Source organism: Nicotiana sylvestris, chromosome 11, assembly GCF_000393655.2.
Source record: "Nicotiana sylvestris chromosome 11, ASM39365v2, whole genome shotgun sequence".
Taxonomy (NCBI): Eukaryota; Viridiplantae; Streptophyta; class Magnoliopsida; order Solanales; family Solanaceae; genus Nicotiana; species Nicotiana sylvestris.
The window spans coordinates 113110025-113125984 of record NC_091067.1 but is presented as its reverse complement, the minus strand read 5'-3'; the positions used below and the strand labels follow the sequence as shown (position 1 = coordinate 113125984).

Sequence of the window (15960 nt, the reverse complement as noted above, 5' to 3'; positions counted from 1 at the left end):
TAAGGGTGATGTCAAACATGATTGCTCAACTCAAAAGTGCTGGTCATGTTCTCTTTGATGAGTAGCAGGTTCAAGCAGTGATTCAGTCTCTTCCCAATAATCGGGAACATCTGAAGGTTAATTTGACCTACAATGATAGCATCAAAACTTTTGCGGATGTTGACCGTCATGTGGAGCTTGAAGACGAGCCGACTTGCTGCTGCTAAAGCTATACCTAATGCCTTTGGGGCAGAATCAAGTGGTACAAAAAGATCAAGCTTCAAGCGCAAGAGAAACTGAAAAAATGACGGAAAGGGTAAGGAGACCAGAGAAGGATCCTCCAAGAAAAGAAACAAGCGAAATTCCAAGAAAGGAAAATGGTTCTACAAGAATAAAGACAAGAGTAAGAATTGCTTCCAGGGCATTTTTCTCGTAAGAGCACTAAGCCGAAAAAGGTAGCATATCAAAACGCATCTCTTAGTGCTATATATGTTTCTAGCACTGTTTTACTAACTAAATCTTATTTTGTATGCATGGTAGACTCAGGGGCCACCGACTATGTGAGCCGTGATAGAGAAGTGTTTATAGAGTTTCGTCGAGTTCCACCTGGATCAAAGCATATATATGTGGTAAATAATGCAAAGCTTGAAGTCAAAGAGATAGGCATTTGTAGAATAGACACGTGTGGTGGCCGATCATTGATATTGCATGACGTCCTATATGTTCTAAAGATTCGATGAAACTTAGTCTCTGTGTCTGTTCTTCTAGATTTAGATTTCAATTTGAACTTTAGTCGCAATGGTCTTAGAATTACTCAAGACAATGTTTTTTATGGTTTTGGACATCGTTATGATGGTTTTAGTGTGTTAGATTGTAATCCTTCTATGTATAACTATTATGTTGACCGTTGTGTTATGGCATGTTATTCTAGTAATAGTGGTGTTGATGTTATTACATGGAATGCAAGATTAGGTCACATATGGAAGGATCGAATTAATAGATTGGCTAAGGAAGGACATTTACGTTTTTTCTCTAAAGTTGAAATGCCAACTTGTGAAAATTGTCTTGCTGAACACGTAAACTATTTGGAAAGGCTAAGAGAGCTGATTTTTCATTGCAATTAATCCATTCTGATATCTATGGTCCAATGAATGTGAGGGCTAGGTCTGGTGCTTTATATTTCATTACATTTATTGACGATTTCACGCGCTTTGGTTATGTTTATTTCATTTCTCATAAATCTAAAGCACTAGAATGCTTTAAGAAATATTTGAATGAAGTCGAGAATCAATTAGATAAAAGGATTAAGACCTTAAGAATCAATAGAGGGCGTGAATATCTATCAAATCAACTTGAAGAATTGTGTAATGAAAAGGGCATCACCAGACAGTTAACTACTTCTTACACTCATCAACAAAATTGTATAATGGAAAGAAGGAATAAAACACTGTTGGATATGATAAGGTCCATGATGGCACAAACAAATTTACCTATCTCCTTTTGAGGAGATGCGTTATTGACTGCAACCTACATATTGAACAAAGTGCCTTCTAAATCAGTTTCTTTCACCCCTTATGAACAATGGATTGGTCACAAACCAAACATAAATAATTTACGACCTTGGGGTTGTGCTGCGTATGTAAAAAATTCTTTAACAAGTTTGAAAAATTAGGTCCAAAAGGCAAGAAATGTATCTTCATAAAATATTCAGAACACTACAAAGGATATGTGTTCATTGGTGAATTGGAGGATGGAAGTATTACTGAGATTGAATCACGAGATGTCACATTTTTGAAAAATAATTTTCCAAAGAAAGGCAAGGTAAGGAATGGAGAGTCTCTTTATGAAATGTTGAACTCAGATAGTCAGGAAGTGTTTTCTGACACATTTGATAATCAAATTGATCAGGATCTTATTCTTGATCCGAGTGGGAGTGGGAGTTCTCAATCCCAAAGTCTTTCTAACGAATCTAAATTTCAACTACGAAAGAGTACCAGAAAAAATATACCCAAACGTACTTATGATATTGAAGATTACATTTTCTTGGTGTCTTCCATAGAAATGGATGAGCCAAAGTCTGTGACTGAGGCTTTATCGAGCCCTGGAAAAGATGAGTAGATGAAAGCAATGAAAGAAGAATTGGAGTCCATGAAAACCAACAAAATCTAGGATCTAGTTGACATTCTGCTTGGACGAAGAGACATTGGGAACAAATGGGTTCTCAAAGTTAAACGCAAAGTGGATGCGTCAATAGAAATATACAAGGCACGATTGGTGGCAAAAGGCTTTATTCAAAATGCTAGAATAGATTATGAGAAAACATTTTCACCAGTTGTGAAATTCACCTCAATTCGCTTACTTTTGGCTATTGTTGCACATTTGGATTTGGAATTACATCAAATGGACATAAAGACAACTTTTCTCAATGGAGAACTAAACGAAGAAATCTACATGGAACAACCTGTAGGCTTCATTATTAAAGGCCAAGAAAAGAAGGTCTGTAAATTGAAAAGATATATTTATGGTCTGAAGCAATCTTCAAGGCAATGGTATTTGAGATTTCACATGATCTCGTATGAATTCACCATGATCAGTGAAGACCATTGTATTTATTTGAAGAAATCCAATAGGATGTTTGTAATTCTTTCTCTTTACGTGGATGATATTTTATTGGCCGGAAATAATTTGGAGTATTTGAAAACTATCTAGTCATGGCTTTCAAAGTCATTTGACATGAAAAATATGGGTGAGGCAGATTATATCCTTGGAGTTAAGATCCAAAGAGACCATTCCAAAAATTTATTGAGTCTATCTCAAGAAACCTATATAAAGAAAATTTTGGAGCGTTTTCGCATGAATAGTTGCAAATCCATGGATACTTCTATATCGAGAGGTGAAACTTTAATCTTTGAAATGTGTCCCAAGACTTAAAATGAAAAGGAAGACATGTCTCAAGTTCCATATTCAAGTATTGTTGGGAGCTTGATGTACGCTATGATGTGTACTGACCCAGACTTTTGTTATGTCGTAGGCCTGGTTGGCAGATATCATTCCAATCCTAGAAAAGATCATTGGGAAGCTGTGAAGAGAATTTTTAGATACCTGAAGGGAACTGCAGATTATTTACTATGTTATAGTGGAAATGATTTATACTTGAGAGGATATACAAATGCTGATTGGGTTGGTGGCCGGAATGATAGAAATCAATATCCGGTTATGCTTTCTTACTTAATGGTGGTGTTATTTCATGGAAAAGTAAGAAACAAACTTGTACTACCCTTTAGATGATGGAAGTTGAGTTTGTGGCTTATGCGTCTACTGTACAAGAAGCTATTTGGTTGAAGAGATTCTTTGAACATTTGGAAATTACAAAGAATTCTCAGGGTCCATGACTCTTTATTGTGATAGTCAAGCGGCCATTGTGTACACAAAAGATCATAAGTATCACAGCAAGAACAAACACATTGACATCAAGTATAACTTTATGAGAGACATGGTAGCAATTGGAGAGATAAGTTTACAGTACATTCCTACGCGAAGTATGATAGCTGATCCTTTTACAAAGGCGATAGCTAGAGACCTGTTTGAGAAACATGTTATGGCTCTTGGTTTCCGAAAGATATGAACATATTTATGTATTGTAAAATGACTTTATTATTATAATATGCTCATCAATATTTGACTCTTGAAATTATGCTTATATCTTGTATGCATTTGATGAAGTTTTGTTGATAAAGTGTGTCGAACAAGTTGCGAGATTGGCTCTCTCACACGAGCAATCGCCTCTTACGTTAAGAATGCTGAAGAAATGAGACCTAATAGAACCTTAGATAATGTGAGGTTATATTTACTTGTAAAGTTCTGTCTTGACAACTAGTCATACTTACAAATTTTACAATTCGATTATGACTTGTTTTATAAGCCAGATGCAAGTTTCTCCCAAAAGATTGGATTTAAGGATTATTGTCACGACCCAAAACTCAATCCTACTGTGATGACGCCTAGCATGGTACTAGGCAAGCCGACACACTTCCAAAACGCTTCGATATTTCATTAAAAGATAAGTCAAAGTTTTTTCATAACAGAAATTTCATAAAGAGTTAAACTCAAAATAGAATGCTGAAAAGATAGCCCGACATCGGGGTGTCACTAAGTCATGAGCATTTAAAACCAGTCTAGAACCAGAGTTTACAATGTTCCACCAAATACCAAAATAGAAAGAAAGATAACAATAGAAGGAGAGTCAAGGGTTGTGGATGCCAACAACTACCTCATATATCTCTGATAACCAAATGCGCACGAACTCAACGATCTCTGCGACCGGTCTCACCTGAATCTGCACACAAGGTGCAAGGAGTAATATGAGTACTTCCAACTCAGTAAGTAACAGAAATAAATAAGGAACTGAGAAGTAGTGACGAGCTATGCAAATATAGTTTATCTCAATAACTTTCAATAAAGAACAACCATACTTTCAAATTTAGTAGTTTAAGTCAAATCAGTTCGTGCTCAAGTAAACCAGATATCAAGTCTCCCAGAAATTTGTACAACAAGGACAAATAACAACTAAGTGCAACAATTAATTGAAAGCAAGTACAACTTCTTAAGACAACGACCACTCAGCTCATCTCAACATTTCAATCACTCGACTCTCAGCCCTTAGCAATCATACTCAATAGGTACCTGTGCTCACTGGGGGTGTGCAGACTCCGGAGGGGTTCCTTCAGCCCAAGCGCTATATCGCTGCGGCGTGTAGCCCGATACAACATATAAACAACCATAAGACTCGTTGCGGTGTGCAACCCGATCTAATATAGATAATCAGCCCAAAGGCTCATTGCGACGTGCAACCCGATCCAATATATATACATATATAACCTTGAGGCTTGTTGCAGCGTGCAACCCAATCCATATACACTCATATAGCTCACAGCTCGACACTCAGGCCCTATCTCAGTCACCAACTTCACCAGTCCCTCGGGCTCTTAGAAAGCATATAATTTAGCCCAAATAGAGATAAGAACATGTATCAATGATGAATAGGAAAGGACGGAGGTAAAAGATGCAAGTAATATCATGACTGAGAACAAAATAGAAAATAATAGTTAATCCAGTAAGTACACGACCTCACGTGTCTTAACAGTGATATCATAAGGCCTAAACATGGTTTCTAGCATGAAGTGTAGTCAAGTTCCATAAAAATAGAGGGAACACGTAGTAAACAATAGGCTATTCGATTATACAGTCTCACGGGATAGACCAAGTCATAATTCCTTTGGTGCACGCCCACACACCCGTCACCTAGCATGTGTGTCACCTCCAAAATAATCATACCACACAAAATCCGGGGTTTCATACCCTCAGGACCAGATTTATAACCGTTACTTACCTCAATCCAAGCAAAATCCTACTTTGCCATGCCTTTGACTCTCAATTCGACCTCCAAGCATCCCGAATCTAACCACAAGTAATACAACACAATCATTAAAGACTAAAGGGACCAACTCTACAGGAAAACTATTAAATTAGAGCCATAATCTGAAATCGACTCAAACCCGGCCCCTTGGCCCACGTCTCAAAATCCAACAAAAGTCACAAAACCTGAAAGCTCATTCATTCACGAGTCTAACCATACTAAATTCATCAAAATCCGACAACATTTGCCCCTCAAAAACCCCACAATTCACTCTCCAAATTCCCAAGCCCTGACCCCCAATTTTCACTTCGAAACCTCACCAATTAAGTAGGAAATCAACGGGGAAACACCATTGCTAAGGATAGTTAGGATCAAGAAACTTACCTCAGTGATAAACCTCAAATTCCCTTCAAAAATCTTTTCAATATCTCCAAAGTCAGTGTTCAACAATGTGAAAATGAGAAGAATTCCCGAAGTCCTCTATTTATACTTTCTGCCCAGCAAACCCGCACCGATGGTACAAATTGCACATCTACGGGTCTGCATCTGCGGACCAAGCTCCGCTTCTACGGACCAAGCTCCGCTTCTACGGTAAATCACTTAAAGCACTGTGACCACTTCTGCGGCCAAAGACTGCATTTGCGATCATTGCGGGTACGGAAACAACCTCACACCAGCGGCTCCATCTCGCACATGTGCCTAGCTGCTCGTATATGTGACTCACGCAGGTGCGGGAATCTCTTCGCACCTGCAAACTTTTCCCAACTCCTTTTTGGCCACATCTGCAGCTCCTCAGTCGCTCCTGCAGGATCGCACCTGTGGGCTCCCCACTGCAGGTGCGAAAACACCAAAACCAGCAGCTTCAGCTGCATTTCTTCAACTCCAAACCTTCCGTTAGCCACCCGGAATCACCCCGAGGCCCTCGGGACCCAACAAAATATACCAATGCATCCCATAACATCATACAAGTCAGAAATAACACCACCAACCTACTCCAACTTCTGAAAATTCAATCCGACCCCGATATCAAAATTTTCACTACCGGACAAAATCGCAAAAATTCTAACTTTCGCCAATTCAAGCTTAGTTCTACCACAGACCTCCCAATCACATTCCGAACGCGCTCCTCAGTCCAAAATTACCTAACGGAGCTAACAGAATCATCAAAATTCAAATCCGAGATCGTTTACATATAAGTCAACTTCCGGTAAACTTTTCCAACTTAAACCTTTACATAAAAGACTAAGTGTCTCAATTCACTCTGAAACTATTCCGGACCCACACCAACTAAACCGGTAAGTCACAACAGAGCTGTAGAACACAAAAGAAGCAAAAAATGGGGGAACGGGGCTACAACTCTCGAAACGACCAACCAGGTCGTTACATCCTCCCATTCTTAAACAAACGTTCGTCCTCGAGCGGGTCTAGAAACATATCTGGAGCCTCAAATAGGTATGGGTATCTACTCTGCATCTCCCGCTCAGTCTCCTAAGTAGCCTCTTCCACAGGTTGACCTCTCCACTGCACCTTCACTGAAGCTTTATCCTTTGACCTCAACTTTCGAACCTAACGCCCCAAAATAGCCACTGGCTCCATATTATAAGTCAAATCACCATCCAACTGCACTGTGCTGAAATCCAAAACATGATATGGATCACCGATATACTTCCAAAGCACAAAAACATGAAATATTGGATACACACTCGATAAGCTAGGTGGCAAAGTAAGCTCATAGGCCACCTCCCCAATCATTTGAAGGACCTCAAACAGCCCAATAAACCGAAGGCTCAACTTGCCCTTCTTTACAAATCTCATAACACCCTTCATGGGTTAAACCTTCAGCAAGATCCTCTCCCCAACCATGTAAGACACATCACGGACCTTTTCTGTCAGCATAACTCTTTTGTCTTGACTGCACCGTGCGAAGCTGCTCCTGAATTAATTTCACCTTGTCCAATGCATCCTGTACTAAGTCTGAACCCAAAATCCTAGACTCACCTGGGTCAAACTAACCCACTGGAGATCTACACCGCCTCCCATACAAAGCCTCAAATGGAGCCATCTGAATACTCGACTAATAACTATTGTTGTAAGCAAACTCTGTGAGTGGTTGGAACTAGTCCCATGAACCCCCAAAATCAATGACACAAGCGCGTAACATGTCCTCTAATACCTAAATAGTGCGCTCGGACTATCCGTCCGTCTTAGGGTGAAATGTTGTGCTCAACTCAACCTGAGTGCCCAACTCTCGCTACACGGCTCTCCAAAACTGCGATGTAAACTACGTGCCTCTTTCTGAAATGATGGAAATTGGCACTCCATGAAGGCGAACAATCTCTCTAATGTAAATCTCAGCCAACCACTCTGAAGAATAAGTAGTGCTTACAGGAATAAAATGCATGGACTTGGTCATCTGATCCACAATCACCCAAATAACATCGAACTTCCTCGAAGTCCGTGGGAGCCCAACTACAAAATCTATGGTGATCTGCTCCCACTTCCACTCTGGAATCTCTATCTTCTGAAGCAAGCCGCCCAGTCTCTAGTGCTCATATTTCACCTACTAATAGTTGAGACATCGAGCTACAAACCCAACTATATTTTTCTTCATTCTCCTCCACCAATAGTGCTGTCTCAAATCGTGATACATCTTTGCGACACCCGGATGGATGGAATACCGTGAACTATGGGCCTCCTCAAGAATCAACTCCAGTAGCCTTTCCATATTGGGCATATATATCCGGCCCTGTATCCTCAATACCACATCATCACCGATAGTCACATCTCTTGCATCACCGTGCTGAACCCTGTCCTTGAGGACAAGAAAATAAGGATCATCATACTGGCGCTCTTTGATACAATCAAATAAGGAAGACTGAGAAACGACACAAGCTAGGACCCGACTGGGCTCCGAGATATCCAATCTTACAAACCGATTGGCCGTGGTATTAGTTTATATGAGTCCACCAAACTATAGAGTACCTGGTCCTATATGAGATGATGCTGAGAATGCTATAAAGACTGAGAGTAAAGAAGACAAGAGATTTTTACATGCAAAAATCCCATACAAGGGGATAAAAAAATCACGACCTACTCTTGTCGGCTTTTAACTTCACTAACTTGCAATCTCCCTATTACAAGCCACTTTGCAATAACCCTATTACAAAGACTTCAACTAACTTGTGATGCTCTCACCACAAGCCACTTTATAACTCTCCTAGTTACAAAGGCTTTAAACTTATGACTATTCCTAGTCACAACATAAGCTCGGAAGTTTACGGATTTTTGGTTTTTTCCTAAGACAAAGCTTCTAAGAAAACAAACTAGGAAATACAATGAAGAACAAATGACAAGATTACAACTCAACTACGGATATACATAAACTCAATAAGAAACTGATCCTTAGTGGAGTTGTCTTCTTTTTCTTGACACACTAGTGACTTCAATGCCGGATAAACACTATTATGATTGAGAGAATATCACTAAATGCACAAAGATGTTGTGTCTTGCACCAGGTTGTTATATCACAAAAGACATCACAATAGATAGTGATGTCAATTCTTGGTACACGCTTCTTCCAAATAAGAAGTGACTGTTGTTCTGTCTGCACAACCACTTCTGTACAGTTGCGTTCCAGCTGGGTAGTTGACTTGTACTTCTATTAGAGAACACTAACAAACCAATTCCTAGTTGTATTCCTCTTCTGTAGCAATCACGAGATGGTCACCTTCTGCTGCTACGTTCCAGCTATACAGTTGACTTGTACTTCTGTCAGAGAACCCTAAGGGACCAGGTCCCTGTTGTGTTCCTATTTATAATGATTGCGGACAGTCACTGACTTGTAATAGTGTTGGAGAACCCTAAGGGACCAGGTCATCAGGTCCCTGTTGTGTTCCTCCTTGTGGTCAAACATTCATTTGCTTATTTTCAGACTTGGACCAGGTCAGTTGAAATGTATACCATGTGGGCCAGGTTCTTCAAAACAAGTTTGTTAGATCATCAAAACATTAGAATCATAAGTCAAAGACATTAAAAACCCATCAATTTTTCCCTTTTTGATGATGACAAACTTAGGCATAGATAATATTTGTTTAGGGCAGAAATAACCAGATAAGATACCAGAAACTACACAAGGTTCCCCCTTAATCGCAGTTCTCTTCCTTTTTTTTTTGTATTCCCCCTTAATCTCAGAGCTCAGCTCTCCTAAAATCTGATACAATGGACTGAGCAAGATAAGAGCAGTAATGGTGAATTCCAGCATGTCATCATAAAAACAAGGGCAAACAAAAATAAAACAGCAGCCACAAAATATTAGAGCATAAATAGCTGGACACTAAGAGGATCCTAGGGGGCACTAGAAAGAAAGAGGCTTGGAAGAGGAGACAATAATGGTTTTGAGAACCAAGTCCAGTCGAGCATTTACAGACAGTTGTTCTTCAAGTAATTGTGCCCGAAGTTTATCATTTTCCTTTGTCAGTCATGCAACTTCTTCATTAATAGAATCAAGTCCTTTAACTGTTTGACTGAGCTGAGTTTCCAGTATGAAATTTTGAGCCCTCAACCTTCTGATCTCTTCAGAAGCTTCATTTTGAGCGTTGATCAGCTGAGAAATGGTCAAGATGCTTCCACCAACTCTTTCTATACATTCACATTCTTCTAAAGTGGTCTTAGAGAAGGTTTGCTTGCGTGTGCCTACTCTGGAATTCCCCAAGGGGACCTTGTAGAATCTGAACACCTGAGTGAGGAGAAAGCCATATGGTAGCCCATGATTCCCACCTTTAAAATTTGCCACCTTTTGCATATGATCTATCATGATTACTTGCAAATTGATTGGGATAAACTCATCAAGTACTTCCATTAAGACCATATCCGATTTTGTAGCAATAGATTGCCTCTCAGAATGAGATAAGAGCACCTTATTGACCAGTTCAAAGAGAAGCTGATACTCAGGAAGCAATACCTTCTAATGCACCTGTTCCCCCTGCTGAATAGCTTGCTCCTTCATGATGGCTCTCCTAAAATTTACACCACAAACACCCTTGTCAGAGGACATTCCTTCACATGGAATTCTAGGAACCTTTCACAATATTGAAGCGTCGAGTACAATATCTACTCCATTTACTAGAGCACAAATGTGATCCCCCTCAATAGTGAAGAGAGATGTGTAAAAAGTTTGTACCACATCTTCGTACACCAGAGGCATGCTCCCTTCAAAAAAGTGTTCCCATTGTTGAAATTCCACAATCTCCAGAATTTGTCTCATACCGACCATCTCTGAAATTGCTGGATCGAATATGTGACCCCAGAAGACTTTCTAAGTTCTTAATATATGCTGCCAAAGACCACTATCACAGGACATGGTCCTTAGTAAACCAGATTCTTTATCAGTTTCCCGTTTTCGTTTGCTAGACCCTTCAACAGACTTTCCTTTCCTGCTTACTATCCCCACAATATCATCTTCAGACATGGTTTGCTCAGTTTGACTCCTTTTAGACTTGCTGCTACCCTTTACGGCTGACCCTTTTTGTTGCTCAATAGTTTCATCGAAAGCTTTATCCTCAGACTTTTGAGCTTTCATAGATTGTTGTACTGAGGAACCTGGTTCCCTTGGAGCATTTTTGTCAACCCCACTTACTGGAGCACTCTTGTCAGTGACAAATTCCCTTTGGTTCATTATCCTCTTTTTCTTTTTCTTGATACTCCTCTTACTTTTCTGCAATGTGGGTTCAAAACTCTCTAACTGTTGTGACCTGATAGTGGGTGACTTGGAGGAGGATTCTACGAGCTTAGAATGATCAGGAGGTGTAGGAGCGGGTTTGCATGGAAGAGTATCAGGTTCTTCAAAAGGTTTTTCTGAGAACATCTCATGAGCCAAAGACTCAAGGAGTACTGTAGTTCTTACATCTCATAGAAATGGAGTTTCGTCCCCTTGATACCCAGATGAGAGATATACTCCTTCATTTATCAGTCTCTTAACAATGATAGCCATGGTGTTATGTGCTGCTTCCTTTTCTGGTGACTCTGAGAGAGTCACTAAGTCTATGATGGAGGAGTTCAGATATTGGTCAGGATCATCCTCAGGAACTTCTGACACTTGAGAGGTAAAACCTCCTGAGTGTACGTTGATGGGATTAGAGGAATGGCTATACATAGGGTTTTCAAAATGAGAGAGAACATGGTTTATCAGAAAAGGGAAAACTGTAGGAAAGGAGGAGGAGCTAGGAGTGGGTAAAGTAGTAGAAGGAGTGAAATAGTGAAGCTCTAGGGATGATTTCAGGGATGATAGGGAAAATGGAGTGGTGTTAATGGTGGGAGAAGGAGGCGATTGTTTGATTTCCATTATAGGGGTACTTGGAAGACGAGTAGAGTGAGAGAGAGAGAGAGAGATAAAGAGAGGATCACAGCTATACAAATGAGATGAAGGTTCATGACTTGCTGTGAGAGAGAAAGAAAGTTTTATTGGAAGAAGGGCTAATGATGAGAGGAAAGAGAAACAGGTTTTGAATAGTTCTGGAAATGGTGGTTGGTTTGTGGTAAAGCGTTACCGTGCAGAGGGGATGACGGGATATAAAAGACAAGACAAGACATGCAGACAAGACATGCAGACTTCCATTTAGTGTGCCCTTTATTGTAGACTTTATTCCTTGCTTTGTAGAGAGTACCCCAGAAAGATTCCTTCGTTCGTCTTTTGCATTGAACTTCCCAAGCTGATTCTTCCCGTTGTCGAGAATATGACTTTTTTAGTCAAGAAGATTCTCAGATGAGTTATCTTTCAGTCAAAAAGGCATTTTCTTCCATTTGGCAGTTCATAGTGGGTTTTGATTTAGGAGGGACCTGATCAGACACCTGTTCACCAAGTAGAAGGCAGTATTTACTACTTTTGCCCAAAATTTCTCGGTGATTCCATAGTCGATGAGCATTGTCCATGCCACATCTTTCAGTTCCGTTCTTTCTTTCAGCAATACCATTTTGCTGTGGAGTCATTGGTGTAGAGAAATTGTGTGTGATCTCTTTTTTTTTTGTTTTGCTTTCACTTGAATCTTCTTGACAAGAACCATTAACACCTCGAAAGTCTTCTCCTTTGTTTTGTGAACCGTGTCCAGGTGACTCTTGAGTTTGGCAGACCACGCACCAGGTCCTTCTGAGTTAATTTATTTGGAGATGAGAAACTTGCATACACCAATATTTCATGCCAATTTTCTGACTTTACCCATCTCATACCACCAGCTTTTGGAGATTCTTAGTCGACCAAGTGGATGTTCTTGTTTCCTTTGTCTATTGAGACCACTCGACCAATTATCATATTTGTACTTGTACTTTAGGCCATTCACATAGTACACGTTCCCAAATGAGTGCCAAAAAAAGCTTTCCAACGTTACATCTACTGAGAATGTACCCTCTCCTTTCTTTTTAAGGATACATTCCCTTCCTGCAGGGCTTTTAGTGAGAGAAATTCATGATGTTTTTCAGTCACGTGCTTTGAACATCCATAGTCCATAGTCCATCGTAGTTCGCTTCCTCTCACTGTTCCCTGCACATGCAAATCAAAGGTTAGATTTAGGAACCCAAACTAGTTTGGGTCCCTTGTTATGATAGAAAGGACGAATAAGAGATTTCCTAGTTCATGCAGGCAACATCCGCTTCTTGCGAGTGGTACATAGTCCTTTGTTAGTAGTCACTTTATCAGTAAACACTTTATTTTTCTAAACAGACTGAACCTTGGCCTAGTAATTTTTCTTTAAAATGCCCATTGTTCCTACAATAGGTACATAGCCAGTTATCAGGGACAATGACATACTTGCTGTGAGAGTTGTAAGGAGTTTTCTCCCTTTGGAACCCGATGCCCTGCCTGTTTCCACTATTGTTAAGATATATGGAAGTGACAACATCTGAGGACCAGGTCCACTTCAGAGATTTCTCGAGATCAATTCTTACTTTCTCCAATTCAGCTTGAAACTACTGATTCTTCTCGAGTTCACTACATAGACTGGTTTTCACAACAGTTAATTCCTTTTCAAGCATGATGTGTCTCTCACTAACTACTTCCTTCCCTTTCCCAAGACTCACATTCCTATGTTCTCTATTGAGTCCCTCAATGGTTTCCTCTAGATCGGTGCATATCACTAAAAGATCATCCCTTTCTTCCTCAGTAGTTGCAATTTTTCCTTCTAAGGTGTGTTTCTCATTGCTAAGACCTTCTATTGTTTCTTTTAGATCAACAACTACTACTATCAGGTCATTTCTCTCATTTTCCACACTAGTTATTCTTTTATTCAAGGCTTCCTTTTCGTTTTCAAGATTAGCTATGGTCTCATTTAGGTCCACTATACAAACCACCAGATCATCTATGGATTGTTCTGCCTCCCCTAGTTCTATGGTCAGGATCTCCTTATCTTTAACAAGGCTATAACATCAATTAGAAAATTTGCTAACGACCTTAGCTTCTTCGAAGAGTAGGATTTCAGATTTCTTTGAACATCCCTAAAGTTTACCTCATCGTCTTCATCTTCTTCATCATCATCAAACTGATCCATCAGTGCGAACAGTGAATCATACTTCGTTGCTTCAGTTTCCACTGCCATCATGGAACTATTTTCTGCATCTGGTTCCCTTTCAGATTCACTAGAGGAGTCTCCCCAAGTAGCAAGAGCCTGCTTAACAATATTGTCAGCAACACTTTTTTGATCGAATCATTTGTCTGGAACCAGGTTCCTTTTTGTTGCTTTGTCAGGATTTTGCTTGTATTGCTCCTGTTTCGCGAGTGGGCAGTCTTTGATGAAATGCCCTGACTTTCCACATCTGTGACAAAGATCGATGTTCCTTGCTTTACTTGAATTGCCCCACTTTGGTGTACCACCATTTCTTCGAACCATCTTTTGAAATCTCTTAGTAAGATAGGCCATGTCACTATCTTCATCACTTGAGTCACTACTTTCAGTTTTGAGTACCAGGTTCTTTTCCTTCTTGGGCTCTCTTCTTTCACCGTCTTTCTTTCTTTTCATCTCGCATGTCTTCAGATTACCAATCACTCATCCATGGTTAGAGTTTCTAGATCTTTAGCTTCAGTGATGGCGTTTACCTTACTTTCCCAAGAACCAGGTAGAACACTAAGGATTTTCCTTACAAGCTTGTTTCTGGGAATGACATCTCCAAGTGAATGAAGCTTATTTATGATGGAGGTGAATCTAGTGTGCATATATTGTATAGACTCATCATCCTTCATCCTAAAGAGCTCATATTCTGTGGTGAACATGTCAATCTTGGACTGTTTGACCTGAATAGTTTCTTTGTGTGCGGTTTGCAACGCTTCCCATATTTCTTTGGCAGTGTATCAAGCTGAGACTATATTGTACTCATCAGGTCCTATGCCACATATCAAGATTTTCTTGGCACGATAGTTCTTTTCTACAACTTTTCTGTCAATGTCATTGTACTCTTTTTTGTCTTTCGGCACCATTGGCCCTGTTTCTTCAAGCTTCTTCATGGGGACATGTGGACCATTGCAAATGATGTCCCATAGTTCTGAGTCTTCTGCCATTATAAAATCATGCATGCAGGTCTTCCACCAGCCATAGTACTGACCATTGAATCTGGGAGGTCTGTAGGTTGATTGTCCTTCCTTAAAGTTGGGTGGAGCAGCCATTGAGATCCTTTCTATGTGTTAACCTTTTAGAAAGAACCTGCTTTGATACCAATTATTAGTTTATATGAGTCCACCAAACTATAGAGTACCTGGTCCTATATGAGATGATGCTGAGAATGCTATAAAGACTGAAAGTAAAGAAGACAAGGGACTTTTACGTGAAAAAATCCCACACAAAGGGATAAAAAAACCACGACCTACTCTTGTAGGCTTTTAACTTCACTAACTTGTAATCTCTCTATGACATGCCACTTGGAAATAACCCTATTACAAAGACTTCAACTAACTTGTGATGCTCTCACCACAAACCACTTTATAACTCTCCTAGTTACAAAGGCTTTAAACTTATGACTATTCCTGCTCACAAAATAAACTCGGAAGTTTACGAATTTTTGGTTTTTTTCCTAAGACAAAACTTCTAAGAAAGAAAACTAGGAAATACAATGAAGAACAAATGACAAGATTACAACTCAACTACAGATGTACATAAACTCAATAAGAAATTGATTCTTAGTGGAGTTGTCTTCTTGTTCTTGACACACCAGTGACTTCAATGCCGGATAAACACTATTTATGCTTGAGAGAATATCACTGAATGCACAAAGATGTTGTGCCTTACACCAGGTTGTTATATCACAAAAGACATCACAATAGATAGTGATGTCAATTCTTGGTACACGCTTCTTCCCAATGAGAAGTGACTGCTGTACTATCTGCACAACCACTTCTGTGCAGTGGCGTTCCAGCTGGATAGTCGACTTGTACTTTTGTCAGAGAACACTAACGAACCAGGTCCTAGTTGTGTTCCTCTTCTATAGAAGTTGCGAGATGGTCACCTTCTGCTGCTACATTCCAGCTGTACAATTGACCTGTACTTGTGTCAGAGAACCCCTAAGGGACCAGGTCCCTGTTGTGTTCCTCT

General features: G+C 39.9%; 1 protein-coding gene across 1 annotated transcript; it reads right to left on the bottom strand.

The window, feature by feature from the left end:
• Positions 1-13351: 13351 nt before the first annotated feature.
• On the bottom strand, positions 13352-14933 carry LOC138881513 (uncharacterized). The gene is made up of 3 exons (XM_070161745.1): positions 14739-14933; positions 13888-14046; positions 13352-13783 (listed from the first exon to the last, which is right to left on the bottom strand). The coding sequence occupies exons 1-3, from the start codon at positions 14931-14933 to the stop codon at positions 13352-13354; spliced, it is 786 nt and encodes a 261-aa protein (XP_070017846.1).
• Between the last annotated feature and the right edge of the window lie 1027 nt (positions 14934-15960).